General features: G+C 43.0%; 1 protein-coding gene across 1 annotated transcript; it reads left to right on the forward strand.

Moving 5' to 3' along the window:
• Nucleotides 1-1,046: 1,046 nt before the first annotated feature.
• Nucleotides 1,047-20,064, forward strand: SLC25A43 (solute carrier family 25 member 43). Its single transcript, XM_032124342.1, has 5 exons — nt 1,047-1,399; nt 3,887-4,128; nt 5,489-5,661; nt 16,590-16,724; nt 17,765-20,064. Exons 1-5 carry the CDS (start codon nt 1,128-1,130, stop codon nt 17,966-17,968), a joined length of 1,026 nt encoding a protein of 341 aa, XP_031980233.1. The 5' UTR covers nt 1,047-1,127; the 3' UTR covers nt 17,969-20,064.
• Nucleotides 20,065-20,787: the final 723 nt, after the last annotated feature.

Below are 20,787 nucleotides of genomic sequence, written 5' to 3' on the forward strand. Positions count from 1 at the left end.
AGATGAGCAACAAAAGCAAAACTCTGGAAGAAATATCACCCTTTTCTTGAAGTCTTGAAGGTTTGAAATCTTCTGTTTCCAAGCAGTATTAATGTATAGCAATTTATACCCATTTAATGTTATTTTTCTCCTCCTTGATGGTTAAATGCTTTCTTCTCACCAGGAAAATACAACACCGTAAGTAGCTGAGTTCCTGGAGAGAGATGCAATTCTAGAGAGATGTCTTTTAGCTCTTTATTGATCTGGGAATAGTCCACTGGATCAGCAGCAGAGCATTCTTGCCAAAGGCAGACTAAGAGTCATCTGATATTGTTCTGTTGGATGCACTGTAAGAAGATACTGGATATAGCTTTCAGTTTGAGTGGACTTTTTTGGTTGGTTGGGGTTTTTTTGGTTTGCTTTGGTTTGGTGGTGGTGGGGGGGGGTTGGTTTTTTGTTTGGGTTTTTTTATTACAAGAAACAGAACATCCTGTTTTGGAGCAAATCTCTGCTACTACCTTCTTACTGGCTGTTATCTCCTCACTCCACAGATTCTGGTCTCTACTTGTATCTCCTTTCCACTTTCGTCTCTCCCCTCCTGTGCCTTTTTTCCTTTTTCTCTGGCAGCACGTCAACAAAACCTAAACTGATTGACCTAATAAATCTTATTAATAATGTTCACTCAGTTCCTCAGTTCTAGCATCAACACAGAGTGCTTCAGAAGCAGAACGCGGTGGTTTTGCGTAGTCGTGCCGTTGCTGCATTCGCTCCCTGTGGAAATAGGTTTAATTGTAAAGAGAAAGGGGTGTGTCCCGAGTGCAGCTGGGTCACTGTTGCGAGGGCCCTTTTTTTCCGGCAACATAAATCGAAATAATGTAATAATCCATGAATTCAGGTGCAAACAGGGGCAGGGGCACAGTCCGGACTCACCCCGCGGGCAGGGCCGCTCCGCTCCGGTCATCCGCTCCGAGTTTTCCTTCCGCCTCCACAGCGCGCGGCCGGGGCGCGCGGAGCCCCGCGCCACAGCGCCCCCCGGCGGCCAAGGCGGGCTGCGCCGCCCCCGCTCTGGCCGCGCCCCGCCGGGCCGGGCCGGGCCGGGCCGGGCCGCTCCGTGCTCTCCGCTCCGCTCCGGCGGGGCCGGCGGGGCCATGGCCACCCTGCGCCGGGATGGCCGGGTCACCGCCCTGCAGCGCCTGGGCTGCGCCGGGCTGGCGGGCGCGCTGAGCCTCAGCCTGACGGCGCCGCTGGAGCTGCTGACGGTGCTGGCGCAGGTGGGCACCTGGCACTGCCGGCGGGGGCTGCGCGACGCCGGGCGCAGCCTGTGCCGCACCGAGGGCGTGCGGGCCCTCTGGAAGGGGAACCTCACGGCCTGCCTGCGCCTCTGCCCCTACAGCGCCCTGCAGCTCGCCGCCTCCCGCCGGTAAGCGACCGGCCCCGCGGGGGCTCCGGGGGCTCCAGGGACCTGCGCTCCCGCGCCGGCCTTCGCGCGAAGGGGAGCGGATGGAAAGTGCCGAGTTTAGTCTAATGTCTCTGTCTCTGCCGGGTCGTTAACTGGGTGTGCGCCCCTTCTCCCCAAACATGCGGACCCTTGCTTATAATTTTATTTTTTAATTTATTCAGCGCGTAGCGATTGTTAGGGCCTGGTGATATGCCAGCAATGGCTTATAAAATCATAGGTATTCTTCAAATGATGAAGGGTCGATAGTCTGTTAAAATTCTTTTGTTCACGTTCCTTTAGAAATGAAGTTACAGTGCAACCTGCAGGTGTGGCTGTCACATCTCTTCTTTGCAACTAATTTGTTTAATTAATTTATACGCTTTCAGGTATTTATGTTGTTTGTATCAACGAAAATAACAAAACCACAAGTCAAATATTTTACTCTGTCATGCAGGAGTTGTTAAGCAAATTTGATCGGTTTTGACGTTGATAGGTGACATTATTTGTTTTAAGATCTTGTTTTTGATAATACACAGATAGTAAACTAACGTAAGTACTGGAAGGACTGCAGCAGGATGAATGTGGAGCAGTGCTGATGGTCTGCCGACCGTGCTGTTTCCTAGGATTCCCTTCTGCTGCCAGTATCTCTCGGCCTTTGCAGGGAGTGCCTGATTGTTTGCCCACACCAGCATGTTTTGCCACTCTGGGGGCTGGGCTTCATTTTTCTTTTTTTTTTTTATTGCAGTCAGCTGTTCATGGTAGTACGTGACATTTCCGCCCAGCTGGGCAATGGGTTGTTCTGTTCTGGGCAGCAGCAGCGCAGCCTCGCAGGCACTGCCAACCCGCTGGGTTTGTCACTCATCTGCCCCAGCTAGTCACCTGCCCATCACTGCCTGCGCCCTTCAGGAGACCACAAATGCAGTGACTCTAAAACTGGGCAGCTTTTTTGTGCCATAACAGACACAGTGGTCAAACAAAGAGTGAGGTAATGTGAGTGGGAAGGCACAAACAGTAATTTAAATGTAATTTGAAGTTTACAGAAAAGGCAGTGTGTTGCACCAACATAAACCAGTTGATTTTGAGCAAAATGACTACTTTGTTTGTTCACCTTGAAACAGTGTATTCCCTTTGCAAGGCTAAAGTTTGTGTCTAGTTTGCACAGGATGTTCTGAATTGCAGGTGGAATTAGGCTACCAGGAAATTAAACACAAGTTGCCTGTGCTTAATCCTTGATACACTATTTGAGGATTTTTGAAAGTCTTTTCTACTGGAAGAGTGGTATACACTATTTGAGGATTTTTGAAAGTCTTTTCTACTGGAAGAGTGGTGTGTATAAAGGCAAGAAACACAAAAAGAAATGTTATTGGGCAGCCTGGGTAAACAGTCCCAGGAGGAGCAGGACTGAGCACAGTCAGCACCCTGGGGATGGTGACTCCCTTTGCGTGGACTCTTGTCTTTCCATGGTAGCTTGAAATGTTATCAAGTAGTGCCTAGAGGTACCCCACCACCTTCCCCACGCATTTATGCACACACAGGAAAATTAGGCTGTGTGGGTTTAGGGACTGTATAAGACACACAGGAAAAATGGTTTATACCCTTTAGCTTCTGCTTGGCTGGACTTTCTGCCCTGGGCCCTCCCAGGGCTTGAGACAAGTAGATGCAAGGATTTGTCATGCAGTAGAAAATGCACATTCATGTGAAAAAACATCAACTGAGCAAGCAGTGACTTGTAAATATTTGCAAATTATTTTGTTCTGCATGTGGTTACACCATGTGGGTTAAATGTAGATATGCTGTTTAGATGTTTTAGTTAATGCTTCCAAAATAGAATAATACATTTCTTTACCTCCAGCTAAAACTCTCAAGTGTTTTTACTTGCTTCTTGCTGCCTCCAGGACATTTCTCCCTTATGTAGAAGTTTCCTGTCATAGAAAAGTCCTTCAGTACACCACAAATGCATGATTTGTGTGTAGCTTTTGAAACTGCTTCAATTTCAAATTTTCAAATTGCGACTTAAACTCCTGAGAATAATAGTGCTTGGACATAAGTCTTCTCTAGAGGCATGTCCCTGTGGACCTTCCTGTCCCAACATAAGTAAAAGGTTCTGTTGCTCTCAGAAGGCCTGTGATGGCATTATCTACGTATTTCCTGTTACGTGATAACCTTAACTGGCAGGTTTAACCAATGTCTTTAACTGATGATCAGATAATTTCTTGCAGATGTGTTTTAACTCATTGTAATTTTCATCCTGTAGATGGAAATATAAAAGATTTTCATCCTGTAGATGGATGCTTCTGTGGTGTTACGTATAATAAGATCTTGGATGAATCACATGTTAAAGTTTCAATTCCTGCTGCTGAAGGGGCTTGTGGACAGAAGAACATTTGCATCAAGAATCATCTGCCTTAATTTTTCATGTGTTTTGTTCATAGTGCCATTAATAGTACTTCTTTTATGTGTTTGCTTTAGACTTGTTACCCTTTTCACGGATGAGCTGGGCCATATCTCCCACTGGAGAGCCATCATGGCAGGAAGCCTGGCTGGCATGGTTGCCACCATTGTGACGTACCCCACTGACGTGATTAAAACACGGCTCATTGTGCAGAACCGGCTGGCACCATCTTACGAAGGAATTTTTCATGCTTTTTACAAGATTTATCATCAAGAAGGACTCCGTGCACTCTACTGTGGTGTTTCACCAGCAGTATTAGGTAAAACAATAATGGGGTGAAATCACCTCAGGCCTGGTTTTTGTTGCAGCTGTGTAGTGTGTTCATTTGCTCACTTGATTTCAAAAGCCAACAGGAATGTTTTCTTGTAGAAGATGCGGAGATTTGCAAGGCACTGCAATACTGATAACCTTTGCTGCAGCTTTATTACTTCAAATTAGGACCAAGTGTGTAACATTTTATATATGATTAAGCGTTCAGCAAAATACTCTTTTCTTCTTTTATAGATGATCTAGTTGTGCTTGGATGCACAATTTTCACCATTAAACTCTTACAGAACATTTATATACACACACACAGAATGTTTGTAACTCCTGTCAAGGCATCAGAGTGTCTCCTGAACTGTTCAGTGAAACCAGTGTGAGCTGTAGCGTATAGTAGGTGTGAAAAGTAAAGATTAATTCTCTCTTTACTTGAAATTACTTTTTAATTATTTATTTACTCTCCATAGCCTTTAAAAATGCCATTTAACTGAGTCCACTTTTTCACAACATGACATTACATAAAATGTGTAACAATAACAATAGTAATAAATGTATAATTCCACTATAAAACTGATGAGAGCATGAAACAAGCAGAAGAGGCGAGAAGTATCCCTCATGAGCCTGACTGAAGACATAGCTCTGTTTACCAACAGAGCAGGTGCTAGAGTTGGGTTGGACTGAGAAAGAGCTTGTCACAAGAGAGAACCTGGAGAAACACCTGAGCTGTCATGAGACTATAGCAGTTAATAATTCTGACAGCATGCACATTTTAATATGTAGATGTATGCCCCTGTCGCTGTTGTACCAGGGACGGTGAAAAAAGCGGCAGAACTCCAGTCCAGAAGAGGGGCGATCTTTTATGAATCATTTATGTGTCCTGGTTTGCTTGAATGGCATAAGGTTATTGGTCCTTTGACCATCCACCTCTTAGAATGATTGGTTAAACCCTACAACACCCATTTCAAAATATTTCTCCAGTCAGTAACATAACAAGCTGCATAACAAACTACCGGAGGCAAGATAAAAATATTAGTTTACAAAAACCTCTCACTGTTTACAGCTAGCATGCGTGTGAAAGCAAGACTTTCACATAGATACTGGCAGAAAGCCGGAAAATTTCTCTACATCAAGCTTTCAGCATCCACATGCCCGTATCAGCACATCTAGATGCTACAATATTGGTGTTTGGTGGTAAACCTGAGACTAAAGAGTAAAGTTCTTCAAAATCAGGATTGGGTTTGTGGAACGTGAGGTGTAAATTGGCAGCAGCTCCTCCTATCTTTCTAGTTATGTGATGAGCAGCTCTCTTCTCTTAGTGTACAGTGTGTTGATATAATCCTGTCTGGCTTGCTTTCTAGGTGCTGTCCCATTTTCTGCAGGCTCATTCTTTGTTTACATCAGTCTGGACAAAATCTGGCAAGAACCCATAGTTCATTTCACTCCTCTTCAGAACTTCATAAATGGCTGTGTAGCAGCTGCTGTGGCACAGACACTTTCTTTCCCCTTTGAGACTGTCAAGAGGAAGATGCAGGTACAGAACATTCATGTTACCAGTACTTTGTCGTAGGTGCTTGGTGCAAGACCTTGGGACAAGACTAGCCAGGTGATCATGGGTGCCACTTTATTTCTCTTACCAGTAGGCTACAGAGACTTTGGTTTTGTTGGGTTTTTTGCTCGTTTGGGGGTTTTGTTTTGTTTTTAAAGTCTGGAAATTATTGCTACAAATGGGTTGCTATACCTTTTATGTGAGTTCAAGTACTATCATGGGATATGTGTATGCTCTCAGACTCCATCTCTGTAGCTTTATTTCTTTTCTTTTTCATAGCAGTTTCATCAAATTCTCAAAATTCAGAATTGGCATACCTTCAGTGAAATACAGGCTGAAAGTTTGCCAGATGAAGAAGTTCAGTTGGTGGTAGGCAGGATGAATGAGATCCATGTAATTTTCAGAGCCTGTGTGTCTGCCATTTATGCCTCACCACAAAACAAACAAACTCGCTCAGTATTAAGTCTGAAGGATCATAATTGTCCTTGTTCCTATTTCTGACTCCTCTGGTTAACAAGTGACTTACCAGCTGCGGGTGCTGCAGTTCTCCTGGAGCATCAGCAACATGAGAATTACTATATCTTCTGGATACTTTCTCCTAGAATTTTAACAGTAATGATGTAAAAAATACTCAAACCACACAAAACAACCCCTATCCCACAGCTTCCATCTCACTGACATAATTCACTTGCTGATGTTGACTTTTCGTTAGAACTTCATCAGTAGAGAGACAGTGGCTAGCTTTCACCATATGGTCGTTCTCTGGCAGGGGGATATGAGTGTGGGTTTTCAGCCTAGTTCATGGGAATGCAGATTTATGGGAAGCTTTTGTGATCTTATTAGAAAAACAGTCATTTGTTGTGGCAGCCTTATATAGGTCCTTGCCCCCTTCATCAAGTGGTAGCCTGGTTGGCAAGTCACAAGGTAGCAAAAGGTCAGTGAAACTGTGAATTTCCCTCTCCTGCTCCACGAGTTCCCCTTTTCAGGGCTCAGATGCTGTGTCACAGAAGCCTTCACTGCCCTCTCTCCATCTCGTAGCAGAGAACCTTAGCAAGAGGAATAAGGACTTTTATCAGACCAGCTCATGTAGCTGGTGTGTCCAGAAGTCAAGGTTTAAACTGAGCCCTTTCATCAGGTATCTTAAAAAATATTTCAGACAAGAAAGAGATTCTGAGCATGAAAACTTGATCCTTTTATCCAGCTGTACCAATAGGTCTAAGAAAAGCAAATACTCCTTACAAGCCTTCTTTTACTTTATATCCTTAGGCTCACAACAATACCGTTGCCCTAAAGTAAAGGCATTTACTGTGCTGTTTTCCTTTTAATATTTTATGTCGATGCAACAGTTACTTGAACATTCAGCTTTTGTAATCAGTTCAAAAGTAGGTTTTGGCTCTAACTGGTGCAATATTTTGTGTCAGGCTGTGTTGTGACAGGCATATGAAGAAGTGGGACAGGCCCGTGTTTCATTTTCCTGCCACTAGGCTGTGCTCTTCCACCAAAGGGACGCTTAAGTCATCGGCAGTTCCAGCAATAAGGGAACTGGATTTATTGACTAAATATGTAGGAAGTGGAGAGGCTAAAAATACTTTGCATGACAAAAAAAAGGCTCATCAACAGAGAGGGTTTCTTCCTCATAAGTGCATTGCAACACTGAGTAGTGATTTTCTGAGCTTAGAGAAACACCTCCGGTTCAGTGATTTATTCTGAAGACATGGGAGAAGGCAAAGGTATTTAAAAAGAACGAGCTGCTTGGGTGCAAAATCCTGTAATTTTTTTGAAATTACTTAATTCATGGAGGGTTGTCCAGAAAAGAGACCTGTTGAAAATTGCAACCCACGCTGATACCAAGAGCTCACTGGAACTCCTGCAAGGTTATCCAAGAAGTTTGGGTTTTCCAGTTAGCTAGGTATGGCCTAGCTTTGCAGGGATCAGCTCTGTTTTGTGCTTTCTGGTCTGTGCAGTTTGTAGGGTGCTGGTCAAAAGAGAAAAATGCCTAGTACAGTGCCAGGAAAAGTATCATGCAAAGGGATGGATCTAGAAAGGGAGAGAATAAAGAAGGAGGAAAAGAACTTCAAGACATTTCAGAGTTCTGTAGAAAATGGGGGAGCAGATACTTCTGATCACAGTTTTTCTCAGACATCTTATTCAGTGATTCAGCTTTCTGGCTGATAGAAAGAGGGAGGGTACCAAAGCCTTCAGCTACCCCTGGGCCTGGTGTGTGCTCTGCAGTGCACACAGAGAAGTGCTAGGGTTTTTTGAGGCAGTGAATGCTGGGTTTGTGTATGAAGAGGAACCCAGCACACTGTGGAAGTCAGATTCCCTTTCTCTCCCTTTTGTCCCAGTCTGACAGATGGAGGGAGTATGTTGCTAAAGGAGACTTTTCCAATGAAGCTGCTGGTGATGGGGAGCCAGGGAGTTGTAAGACAATCTTAGGAGCTTCAAAAACTGAGAATCTAGGACACAAGGCTGTCTCCATTGATTCTGCAGTGGAGTACAAGCATGGGACCAGGACACCGAGTTCAGATCTTTACCTGATATGCTAGGCAGTCTTAGAAGAGTTAGCTCCATGCATCTCCTCATCTGGACAATGCTTGAATTGTTTGCATAGACTAGGAAATGAATTCTGCTATGGGAGGAAGGATAAGGTGCTATTTTTGATCTCCATTGTAATAATCTTGCTTCATCCTTTCTAACTTTACATATCTGAATCCTACACTTCTGACGTTGGCTGCTTCTGTCACTGACAACTGTGAGAGTAGGAGCTGACTGTCAGCAAATAATTCTTGAGGAAGAATTGTGTTTTGGTGATGCTTTGTGATGTCAGATTTGCTCTGTAATCATGGCTTCTTCAACCTTTGCTGTTAGAATTAAGATGCTGTGTTTGCTATATATACCTGAATGTTTTTCTTAAAAGAAATGTTAATTAATATGAGTGAGTCTTACTGAATATTTGAGTCCTCTATGTTGTGCTTATCCTAATTTTATTCCTTTGTCTTCCTTTTTTCACTTTGCTTCTGATTGGCATGTTAGAGAATTCAGAGGTACTGTATGCATGTTTCAGCATGGAATTATGGCTTTTGTTGTGCATCTGTAGAAGGGGATTTGTAAAGGAGAGGGTTATTCAAAGGCATCTTCTATATTAAGTGTTTTCCTGACTTTTATGATGTATCAGTTTCTGAACAAAAACTTACTGATTTTTATATCCTTCTGACTGTTATTCTTGGCTTTCCTTCCTTACCTCACAATATAGTGTTCTTTGTTAAATCCAGGTTCTAAGCCATATTAAATTACTGCCCTTTTTACCTTGCAGACTTGCATACAAGAACACTTTTTTCTTTTTCAATTTTTTTCCCTACCTTTAGCAGGGAAATTTTCCTTTGAATGAGTCTGGGTGTAAAGAAGCATTGGTAATGTTTCTACATTCCTACATCATCTTTTTGCCTATGATAACCTTCATAAGTGCCTATTGGACAGAGCTGTGGCATTTCAGTAAGGGAAGATGAATTTAAAGCTGTTACAGTCTGTACAGAAGATTATTATTAGAATGGCATTCCTCCACGCAAATGGTCAATGCAAACCCAATAGCCAAGTTTGGCACTTCTCTCTGCACTCATGACGTGCAGAGGTAGGCTCAGACACCCCTGAGTGGCACTTCTCAGCCTCCGTCCCAGACTGACCCGTGACTTTGGTAGTTTCTTAAGCAAAATGCACAAAGATGTCCTTAAAGCTTTGTAGATACTCCACAGCTACTCCTCACCTGCTTACGTGAACAAACTTTGCATGGTTTTCAGAAGCTCAGCCCTGTCTCCATATTTTAGTATCTGTGACTAAAACCTGTCTTAAACTTTCCTTCACATGTAAATGCTACTCAGGTATCAAACCTTTGTAATACAGAATAAATCATACTGTTAGTAAAGTGCAGGATTCAGCACATTTTTGATGTTGACTGCACTGCATCCTCAAGCTGTGAGGACATCTCTGTGGGGAAAGCATTGTTCAGTGCTGATCTTTCTGTTTCAAAATGCAGGCTTTGACTTCACTCCTGCAAACAAACAGGTGTACTGGTTTTGGTTAGTGTAGATTGTTGCCATGCATCACCCAAGAAGTGGCCTCTTTACAGTGACAAAATTGAATCAGTTTGGCCTTGGCTGCCTATAAATCTGCAATGTGTTTTGGGGTTTTGTTGGATTTTTTTTGTTCTTTGGAACACAAGATGCTCTACAAATGTGAAATCTGTTGTAAGTTACATAAATGCTATGAGTTAGTAACCTGAAGAAAACTAAGCAGTCATTTCCTTTGTGAAGTACCCTGTTTAAAGTAAAAACCTCTCTTTTAAAAGGAATACTGTTATTTAAGTATTTATTTAAAAACAGTCCCCTTGCTTGGTAAAAGTCAGTCTAGCAAGAACCCAGTGGCTGGGTTATAAAGAGTTTTGAAAAAGAGAATGATAAATGTTCCTTCTCTCTGCTGAGATGAGAAGTTCTCCTGCTTTGCTTAAGCATGAGTGACTTGCAAAGAGTTCTCTGTCATTGAGCACAGTCACTGGGCTGGCGTGCAGCCTCTGGAAGCTCACAAGCTGTAGTGTCACTGCTGGTGGTGAGCTCTGTGTTCTTGTCAGCTGGGAATATGAAAGTAATTGGAGTCATGACCTGATTTAAAATGAAGAAATCCTTTTTGGGTCATGTGGTTCACACGACATCTGCAAAGCATACGTGCTCTGAGACTTTGTGCAGGGAGACCCTTTAATAGTGAACAGCATGGGAGCCTTGAAAGTTACAGAAATTGAGCCATTTGATCGCATAAATTCCATGGTGTGGAGAGCAAATAAGGAGCAGTATTACTATTTCTAATATGATTTCCTAAGTAAGGCTTATATAGTTGCTAGCTGTCTTTCCTTGTCCTTGCTCCCAATAACTTTTGGTCCTGCTGTCCAACTTCAAGTTAACTTGACAAAAGAGTGGAGATTTCAGAGATACTAACTTCCATCAAGTGTTGTGAAAAGAAGTGCACAGATAGGTGAAATATTTTAGAGTCTCATCTCTAAGGGGGAGGCTGCAGTGTGAGTTCTTTTCTTGCTTCTCCCTATGATCTCATGCTTCCCTTCTTCTTGCTGCTGGGATTCAGTCATCAGCCAGGTTCCCATGCCCTGGGTGGTACTTGAATTTGGGACCAGCCTGGGTCCTCTGATTATCAGCAAATAGGTAATAGATGTCAGATTCTGGTTGTGGTAAAATCCCTTCCTTCCTTCTCTTTTTAACGATATCTGAATACTTTGAGCTACCTGTGATTTTTATTGTTTCACTAATGTTGTTATAAAGATATTTTATACCACTTTCTGAAGCTGTTGCAGAATACTGCTCTGCTGCTTAGGGAACTATTTGGTCCGGTAAATGGTTGAGACAATGCCTGAAAAAAGCTATGGAGCATAACATAGGCTTTGCCTTCTGTAACAGCCTAGATCAGCTTTTATGAATCTGAACAAATGTTGGAAGAATTTCTCTTAGATCCCCAGACTTCCACAGGAGGAAAGCATGAAGACTGACTGACTGTCAAGTTGAAACACTGAACAGTGGTAATAGGAAAATTAAATAAGAGGAAGAAATTGTAGATCAAGAACTGGAAGCAGGACTGGGCTGCTTTAACAATGAGGTCTGCTTTGTCTCTAAACCTGTTCATCCAAGAATCTGTGGTGTGATAATTATGTAATACTCACCTTGAGGTTGTTCAGCATAGCACTGCAACACAGTGGCCTGCTGAAGAAAAGCAGGAAAATACATTGCACCAGTTTGAAATGCAGGAAGTCTGAGGGATGGCAGAATGCAATTCTCTCCAAATGATCTTCCCAGACACTGAAGTGGCCACCAGGCCCCCAGTCTGAGATTTGGTAGTGCCAGCTGATCGTGTCTGCCAGCCTCTTACAGCTGCCTCAGCTCTGTGATCAGTGTGGTGTGAGAGCTCTTTAATCTGCTTTGGGACAGATCAAATGGGTTAACTCAGCCCACCTTTTTAAACTCCGTAAGCTCACCCAGCAGACAGGACCTGATATGGGCTGGGTTTGCTGCTGTTCACACACAGCTATTAGAGACATAGCTTTCAGCCAGGAGACAATAATGTCTCTGGAGGTACAGCTATTACTGTTACCCCCAACGTGAGTACTTTTGCATCAGTTATAGAGGACAGCCTTGTATCCATTTGTCTGTGCTTAGAGTGATGTGCCTATGACATGTGAGGTGACTAATTATGGAAAATACTCCATAAACAGGAGCTAAAACTTGATGGACACTCTCTTCTTTTATAGGTGATTTATTTTGATTTGGTGTAAATCCCTAACTCATCCACATCAGGCAAGTGAAAGGATGACCTGTGAAAAGTCCCAATCCTGTAAAAAATTAGTTTTCTCAGTTCCTAGATAGGCAGCAGGAGATGCAGGAACTAGCATTGCCATCCACTGTGTGAAGTGTGGGACCAAGCTAGACTGCCTAAGGGTTTGCATCATTAAATAAATTAATGCTAATGTGCATGAAAATGGTGCACCCATTTGTATGGCTTGAGCTGAACCATCATGAGGCGTTTGGAAGCCACCCAGAGCTGCCCATGCAAGAGGGTTGCACTGCCTTGAGGAAAAAGACTTCTATATTCTGTATTAAAGACTTTTTCACACCGCAGGTGTTAAAGCCGAGGAAGCTTAGGCTCAGCAACAAAGCAGGGATTCTGCAACAAACTGTGAAGCCTCAGGCTACAACAGGCCTGGTGATATGTGTTTAAAGCAAAGAGTCAAGCTTTTGACCAAGCATGAAGCTGTTTTGCTCCTCGGTGCCATTCTTCCCAGAAAGGCATGATTTGGCCCCAGTTCAGGTTACAGAGGAAGGGACAAGATGTTCTTGGAGTGCAGGACGCTGGAGATCAGCTGTGCTGTGCTGCTCTGAACCGACTGTATCCTGATAGCTCGCCATGGTTTACCTTCCTGTGTTCCTGAATACCTTTGGGTGAACTTTAACCAGGGGTAAGTCAGCATTACCAAACCACTGATAGGGAATGACTGCCGAGTAAGGCTGACCTCGAGGAGGAAGGATTGATTAAGCCCAAGAGAATGATTTTTCCCCCCAAAATATTAATATGTATTTACGTTTAAAATATTTTTCATTGTAGTGGAATGAAACACTCTTTGAAGCATTCAGTCTTCACTTGAGTGAAATTTCTGTTGACTGGAGCGCTATTAACTTGAATGAAAACTGCGATCCTTGTCCTTCAGTTTCCTTTGAACTACAGCTGCACTTGCCTGTTGCATGTGCCCTTGTTAACTTAAAGACTTCTTTTTTTAGCTTCCAGATTAAGAGTGTGAGCTCTTGAGCTGTCTGTAAATTGTCTTCCTGTACTTTTTTTTTTAAAGCGATCAGAAGTGTAGGACACCTGAATCTGTTGAAAATATGTTAACAACAAGCAGTTTTACTCTATCCGCCATCAGAGTAGCATACCATTGATGACAGCTATTCGCTGCTAGTTATCTTTTATATTCTGTGCTAAGAGTGCTGCATACTCAAAAAATAAATAGTAAATATTTGTACCAACAAGCTTTATGAACAGGGAAGAGGGGGGAAGTACATGAATTAAATTTGTGGATTCACAGTCTCTGATACATGTGAATACAAATAATTGCAAACCAAAATGTCCCAAAAAAAACAAGTGAAAAGTTTGTATCTGCATGGGGGGGGGGGGGGGGGTGTCATTGAAAAGGTCTGTGAGATCAGTTCCCAAAATGGGATTATGTTGTTCTGGCAGTCACCTCATAATGCAGACAATGGGAGAGACGGTGTCTGAAGAGTCTTCAGGTAATAATTAACTGTAACTACCTGAGTTTTGTCATGACACTGCACCCTTACTTAAATATCTTGTTTATTTAAAAAAAGTATAAGTGCAGGTAGTTGAGCATTTTTTTGAACATGTTTCTCTTGGGTTTAGAGTGTTGCAGTAGAACAGTGGATGTGTTGCAGTGACACAGTAGACTTGGTGGTCTCTGGATATAAAAATGCTGTGTTTGTGAGAGAGCAGGTGGAGCCAATTCTGCATTTGATGTACTTTAATCACTTAGACAACCCCTTGTCCATCAGAGGTAAAAAGATAAGCAACTTATCTACTCACAGTCGTGCTACTACTACGAGCAACACCTTGGCACTGTTATCAGCACAGGAAGCTGTATCCCCAGCCTCCTGCAGTTTGAGACAGCTGTAACTGGGGGGAAGGAAGTCTTTGAGAGAGTTCCTAACAAACAGGTTTCCATGCAGCCGCCCATACTGTCAAGGGGTGTCAAAAGAAAGGAATTCCAGCTGCTTTGAAGTGCATGAAATTCTCTGTCATAAACCTGACCTTTTTGGAATGAGATTAGCTGTTTGATTGGTATGTCATGGTAGGTTTCTGCAAAAGAGGTAGAGAAACCAGTTTGATCTGTTTTGTTGCTTCCATTTTCTGGCTCTGGTGCCATAGGGTGGTTGTGAGGATTGCAGTGTGGTGGACATGCTTAGATGGAGAACCACCAAAACCCACAGCTACTGTTTTTCATGGACAATAGTGCCAAATGAAATGCATTTGCAGTATTTTTCTTCTATTAATACATTTTAACTTAATTTAGCGGTGTTCCAAAATACTGAAGTTTTAACTACACACTGATACAGTTTTTAGTTTTCCTCTTGCAGAAGGTGATTCTGAGACTCTGTGGACAATTGTAATTTAAATACTGTGTATAGGGTCCTAGAAGCATACAGCTCCTGTAAAGCAGGAAGGCTGGCAACACATACTTCACAGACTGAAATCTTAGAAACAGCTGTATCTGTGGGGAATGGTACTATATAATTTCAGTAAATCTCTTAAGAGGTCAGTATCTATGGGCAGATCAGAAATCTAGGGGTTTGACTTACCTGTTCCTTTTTAACTGCCTTCTGGAGGTGTTTACTGTGTTACTGAAACCTATACTGTGCTTGTCACTTCCTTTGGTGTTGCAGGCAAGAGTACTGTAATCAAAACCTTTGATCTGTGCCTTTGAAGTGGATACAGTAATGAAGGGGATTAAGTCAAACTCACGAAGCTAAATTCTCTCAGGCCATGCCCTGCCTACCACAAAGGGACTGAAAAAGGAAGGGAATCACACGTTAATAGCATTCTTTCATTCCTGAAACATTTCAGAAACCTGTCTTTCTTTACTGCTTGGCTGCTTATAACTTCATTTACAAAAAAAACACCTCACAGAACCTGACTGACAGTCCAGAAAGCAGAACAGGGTTTTGAATCCAGTTCTCCTATGAGTGCTATTGCATTTTTAGGGATACTTTCATCATTTTAGTTTTCTTCTAAGCATTGCTGGTGCTAATATCACCATTCTTATGGAACTGGTTTCTGAAGTCTCAGTTGGAACACTCAGCATCTTCTGCAGTACAGACATGAAAGCCTTTGTGCAGAAGGTTACCTGCCATACCTGTTACCTGCCATAAGAGGTATTTCACTTGCATTTCAATCAGGCAGAAAAAAAAACCAGAAAAAAATCATGATCTGTGATTTTTTTTCAGACAAAGGAGACTATGCCCTTAGTGTGGTGGGTAATCAGGGGGTTTTTGTCAGCCTTTAAATTTTAACAGTAGATTTGCCAGTAATGCAAGGGAATGCAACAACATTTAAACTATTTGATTAGCAATTTCTCTTATACCTAGAGCATCAGTTTTGATATGTTTGCATTTCCAGCATCTCAGTTGCAAGGTACTTGAAATGCTATAGCTAAGGCTTCTAGAAAATGTCATCACCACTTGTCAGTTTCTGAGAGGCTTGTCATAGGCTTAGCAGCTCTGAGAAGCTACAGGTTAGTCTGGACAAGGAGTGAAAAATCACTACACTGTATGGGGTTTCACATCAATGTGGGGATCATGTTACCCATATTCATCAATCAATTAACTGTACAAGCCCAATTTTTATCAAACTTCTAGCGTAAGTTAAGTTTGCAAGTCATCAAGCTGTGTCCTGGGGTTCCCTGACACCAAAGTGTCACTTGCCGTGTGTTTGAGAGAAACTCTGGTTTGTCAATGCAAAAAAAATCCATGCCTGCATGTGCACAGATGGATGAGGATGGGATTATTCAAGGTCAGGTTATCCTGTCTGTGCTAATGCAGTAGGAGATTAATGAAGAAAGGATTTAGCTGTTAAAAATGACCAACTACACTTCTTTCATGTGAACAGACACTGTACTGCAGTTGGAAGTTCAGCTGCCACCCAACAGGATTCTCCCCAGCTAAATTCTAACTAGTCCCTATCAGCTGAACACACTGATATGGGAGCATGGGCACCAACTGCTCACCTGCAGCCCTTGGTGGGCCTGAACAGCCTGGGCTGAAATCCCCATCCTTCCATTTCTGCCGTGCTGCTGCTCCTCAGCCTGTAGCACGGTTCATGCTTCTCACAGCAGTGCAGACAGCTTCAGCAGCCAGAAACAAGTCAGCTGGTTCAATCAGAGTTACAGGAGGGCAGTGTGGCTTTGGGGACCAGCTCCAAGCTTCCCTCTCATAGTGTTCCACTGACAGGGATGTGAAATATCTCTACCTGGACCTGAGCAGTTGGCATGGGGCTGATGGGATTTGTGGCTCTGGTTAAGCAGTTTGCTCTCACAAGGGTGGGATTTATTTCTAGTAGTGACATGGCACAAAAGGAAGTGCTGTGTGAAATTACTGTTCACTTTCTTACCTATCAAAGAGTGAGTTCTTTCCCTTTTTAATTGTATTTTAATGCAAATTAGCGGATACTTTTGGGAAGAATCCAGATCAGTCTGTTGAAACCTGGTGTTGACTGTTCCATATATACCAGAATGGAGAAAATAATTAATTTACTTTGGTTTTCTCTGTTTGTTCTAAGTCCCTCTGGGTGTCTCTTGACAGGCCCAGAGTCCTTGGCTTCCCCACTATGGAGGAGTTGATGTCCATTTTACTGGCATGGCTGACTGCTTCCGGCAAACTGTGAAGAACAAAGGTGTGCTTGGACTTTGGAGTGGACTCACACCCAGTCTGCTCAAGGTGAGGTTTTGCTTTCCTCCCAGTCAAATACTATCCTGAAGGAATCAAGACAGTTTTGGACAGTTGGGGATAGAAAGCTTATGACATACCTTTGTACTTAGTAGCTTACAGATGACAGAATCGATGACAAAACAGGTTATAAACCAGCTTTGGAACTTGGTTTGGTTGTATTTCCTCAAATGCAAGCTTGGCTTCTAGATATCACCACTTGAAAGTTCATTTCAACATCTTTAAAGAACGGAGTGCTCCTAACACACAAGGTGTGGAATGGATGGGGGATTGCAAACAATCCACTTAGGACAGCTAAACAAGTTCTTCTTCTGACCTGAGCTTCTGTAATTTGACATGTTGCAGTGAGCTGTAAAGAAAAGTGTGCTTGTATAAGCCAGTTGCCCAGAAGTCCAAAGCAATGCTTTCAGCCAGCTATTTAATGCATATGTATCAGCTACTGCAGCCCTTGCTGAGTTGAAAGCATGAAATAAAGCATGGTAGCTTAAACAGAAGGTAATTTAATTTACATAAATACGTTTTATAGTGCTGTGATGAGGATTACCTACATAGAGTACTACAGGTCAGCTAATGAGTGCTAATTGAGTGACAGTGTGATTGTGATGGCCTGCCTTACCTTGGCTGATACAAAGCCAGTGGCGCTGGAGCTGCTGGTTCTGCATGGGGCAAAAGAAGAAAATTGTGTAGTCACTCCAGTGTATGTAGAATAAATTCCACATTTCCTACTGGGATTTGCTGAGATTGCTTAGGACGTGCTTGGGTATTTGACAAGTTCTGGTAATCTATAGGCTAGCATAGGCCTTCTTCCTCACAATATTGTTATAATTAGTTATGTAACAACAATAAACTACTGTTAGCATGCTGCAGCTGCCAGCCTAGTTTGAGATGAGACTCTGATTTTACACAAATGAGGACAGGTCTATTAGCAGATCAGATCTGAAGTCCTAGAAGTTCCCTTTTTTTAAAACATCTAAGCTATGGATGCTACTAGTGAGTCTAATTTTTTTTTTCTTATATTGCTTTTTTATCAGATTGTGCCATACTTCGGTGTTATGTTTAGCACCTTTGAATTCTGCAAGAGGGTTTGTCTCTACAGAAACGGTTATATTGAATCTCCTTTAAATTACAAGCTAACACCTGGCGTTGACCAGAGCTTACACCCACAAGAACTGAGAGAATTAAAGCTCCTCCGAAGGGAAAATTTTGAGCCAAGGAAATCAGCACTTGAAAACTGACATCAGAGTGTCCACTGCAGATATACAGGTATCTCTCTTAAGGAACTTTGCAAGAAAGCCATGCTGAGCTACAGGTACTGACATTTCATTGGATTGCATGGTTCTTGTAGTGAGACACCTGTGACAGGAAAGAATAAATCTGTACTGCATTTGCTGAATGGACTTGCAAGCACATAGTGAAGAGCAAAGATGCAACTAGTTTGAAAACTCTATACTACTGGAACTTGAAATGACATTATTTTAGGTGCTTTTTAATACTGAATAGCTGTTTGAGATTAAACCAATTGCAGAGAGGCAAGAGAACAGAGATGAGAGTATAAATTGTCTTTGAAGACATTAAGAAAATGGATTTTTTAAAGCAATCTGAGATACCAAGTCAGCTAAAAATAATAAAACAGAATAAAATAACATGCAACATGCAAGAATTTCTACAGAAATCTCCAGGTTTTTAGTGATACTGTTGGACATGGCATTCTACAGAGTAAGAATTAGTCTTAGTTCAGTCACACTCCTAAATCCACTCCTCAGTTTTTGAGACATACTTGAGAATAATAATTTTGTCTGAATTTCCAGCATAAAATGAAAGTATGCTGCTGCAACTGTGCTTTTGCTAAGACAGAGCTGTAATGTGCAAAATGGATTGTAATACACTGGAATGACAATCTTGCAAACTTAAGTGCGTACTCAGAAATATTCCTCCCTTTCTCGTGCATTGTTACTGCATGTATGTGAATTACTTCACACTTTGAAAAATAGTTTTCCTGAAGTTCCGTAACTGGAATATTTCCTGGAAAATGCAGTTCTTAAATGTGTTAGATATTTGAGAGCCACAAACTTTGTCATGATGTTTAGGTACTTTTAAAGCTTTATTTTTTTATTAGACCACTTTTTAGTTCCAGAGCACAGACCTAAGGCTACTATGCTGCTCTGAACTTGCCAACAGAATAGCACTATGCACACCACCTGCGATTGATCCACTTGAACTGCTGTGCTCCAGGGGCTGCAGACAGGTCCTGTAGGTAGGAATCTTTCTGCAAGAGCACCAAGTTACTGCCAGTGCCACTGCAACTGATGGGCTTCTTGGGAGCTGTTGGACAACAAAAGATCATCTCGTGTTATACCTGAGGAACCATGGTGTTGCTCCAGTTCCTTTGTAGAAATTCAGCTATGGAACAGCCCCATCCCAGTCCCTTCTGATAGAAAACCAAAACCCCATGTCCATGGGGGAAAGGTGGCTGTGCCCCTGGCAGCATGGGAATCACAGCAGCTCAGGAAGGTGTGTGCACACTGGCTCCAGCCCAAGCTGCAGCAGCCTGGGCTCAGCACAGCATTTGCTGCTTTACACAGCTCCTCGTCTGTGTTTTTGCACTGTTTATAACCCCTGATGAGTGAAAATAAGTAAGTCTCAGAAACTGCTTGGTTAGTACATGTCACAGCAGGATGAGGCATTGCCAAATCCACGCAGGAACAGTCTGTAACTGTGGACAGAAACTTGCAGAAAGATTTGGGATAACTGTAAGGCCTGCATTGCACCTAGAACTCATTGCTGATGTATCTTACAGCTGAAGTCTTGCATTATCTCTCTTAATGGACTCACTCTGTTCTGCTGCAGTGGTGCTTCATACTGATTTTTTTCTCAGAGAAGAAATGCAAGCATTGATAACAAAAAATTAAGGTGGTAGAGAGCAGATCTGGTGGCTCATGCATCACACTGAGGCTGTAAGTGCTTTTGGTTCTAATCAACCTGCCCAGTGACCGTGTTTCTCTGTGCCTCAGTTTTCCCATGGGCACAGGGCAGGTAATAATACCGAGACTTACTGGACAGGTATGGATATGGAGATGTGAATTGTAAACATGTTGGGGAGGATTAGATTTCTTGCCTTGTCCAAGCATACCTGTATGTTTTTTACTAACACTGTATTTCTAAATAGATTTTAAAGATTGAATGGGTGCATATGAATGTCTGATCAGCTCTTCAAACCTCCTAAAAGTCAAGTGAGTCAAAAAGTTATCTCTAACTTGTTTCTGATGTGCTACTACCACCTTTGTATCATAGTGCACTCCTACGACCTATCAAGCACTAACTCTTTTATCAACCAAGCCTGTCCTTTGTAATGACAAATACGCATGATAAATCCCCCAATAGGCAGCACTAAAATATTTAAGTTGTCACTGAAAGAAAGCGCTTCATCAGTGGATCACTAACATGTGAAATGGTGTATGACCATGAAGAACCAGGCAATAGCATCGCTAAATTCTTGGATAGGTGTAGTTCTACTCGAGTGACATTTGGATGCAGCTGTGTGATTGGGGGGGCGGGTGGTACCTGGTGGGGTGTGTGCCTATCTGAGCATCTCAGCTGAGCTCTGCACTGTGACTACTGAAGGAATCCATACACGAGCTGGAGCTCGGTCACTCCTAGAGCCCTGTGTGTGCAGGGTGACAGTATCTTGAGAGGTGTCTGAGCGAGGGTCTCGGCTACGCGTGAGAGAGACAGGGGCCTGTACATGTCTGTAGATGAGGCAGCCTCAGAGCCCGCCCCGTTCCAGCCTGCGCCGCGGCTGTGCTGTGCCCGGCCGCTCTCGCCATAGCATTGGGATGACGCAGAGGAGCCGAAGGGTCGTGGTCACGGATGGCCCCGTCACCGCCAAGTGGTGTGCCCGGGGCAGGGACAGGCGGTGTGACCGGGCCGGGGCCACATAAATATAAGACTGTCTCGCCCGCGGTGCTGGTGGGGCCCTTCATGCCGGGACGCCCCGTCCCGCGATGCTTTATCCCGGGATCTCCCATTCCGTGGTGCCCCGTCCCGGTGTGCCCCG

The sequence above is a fragment of the Corvus moneduloides genome, chromosome 14, assembly GCF_009650955.1.
Source record: "Corvus moneduloides isolate bCorMon1 chromosome 14, bCorMon1.pri, whole genome shotgun sequence".
NCBI classification, from domain to species: domain Eukaryota; kingdom Metazoa; phylum Chordata; class Aves; order Passeriformes; family Corvidae; genus Corvus; species Corvus moneduloides.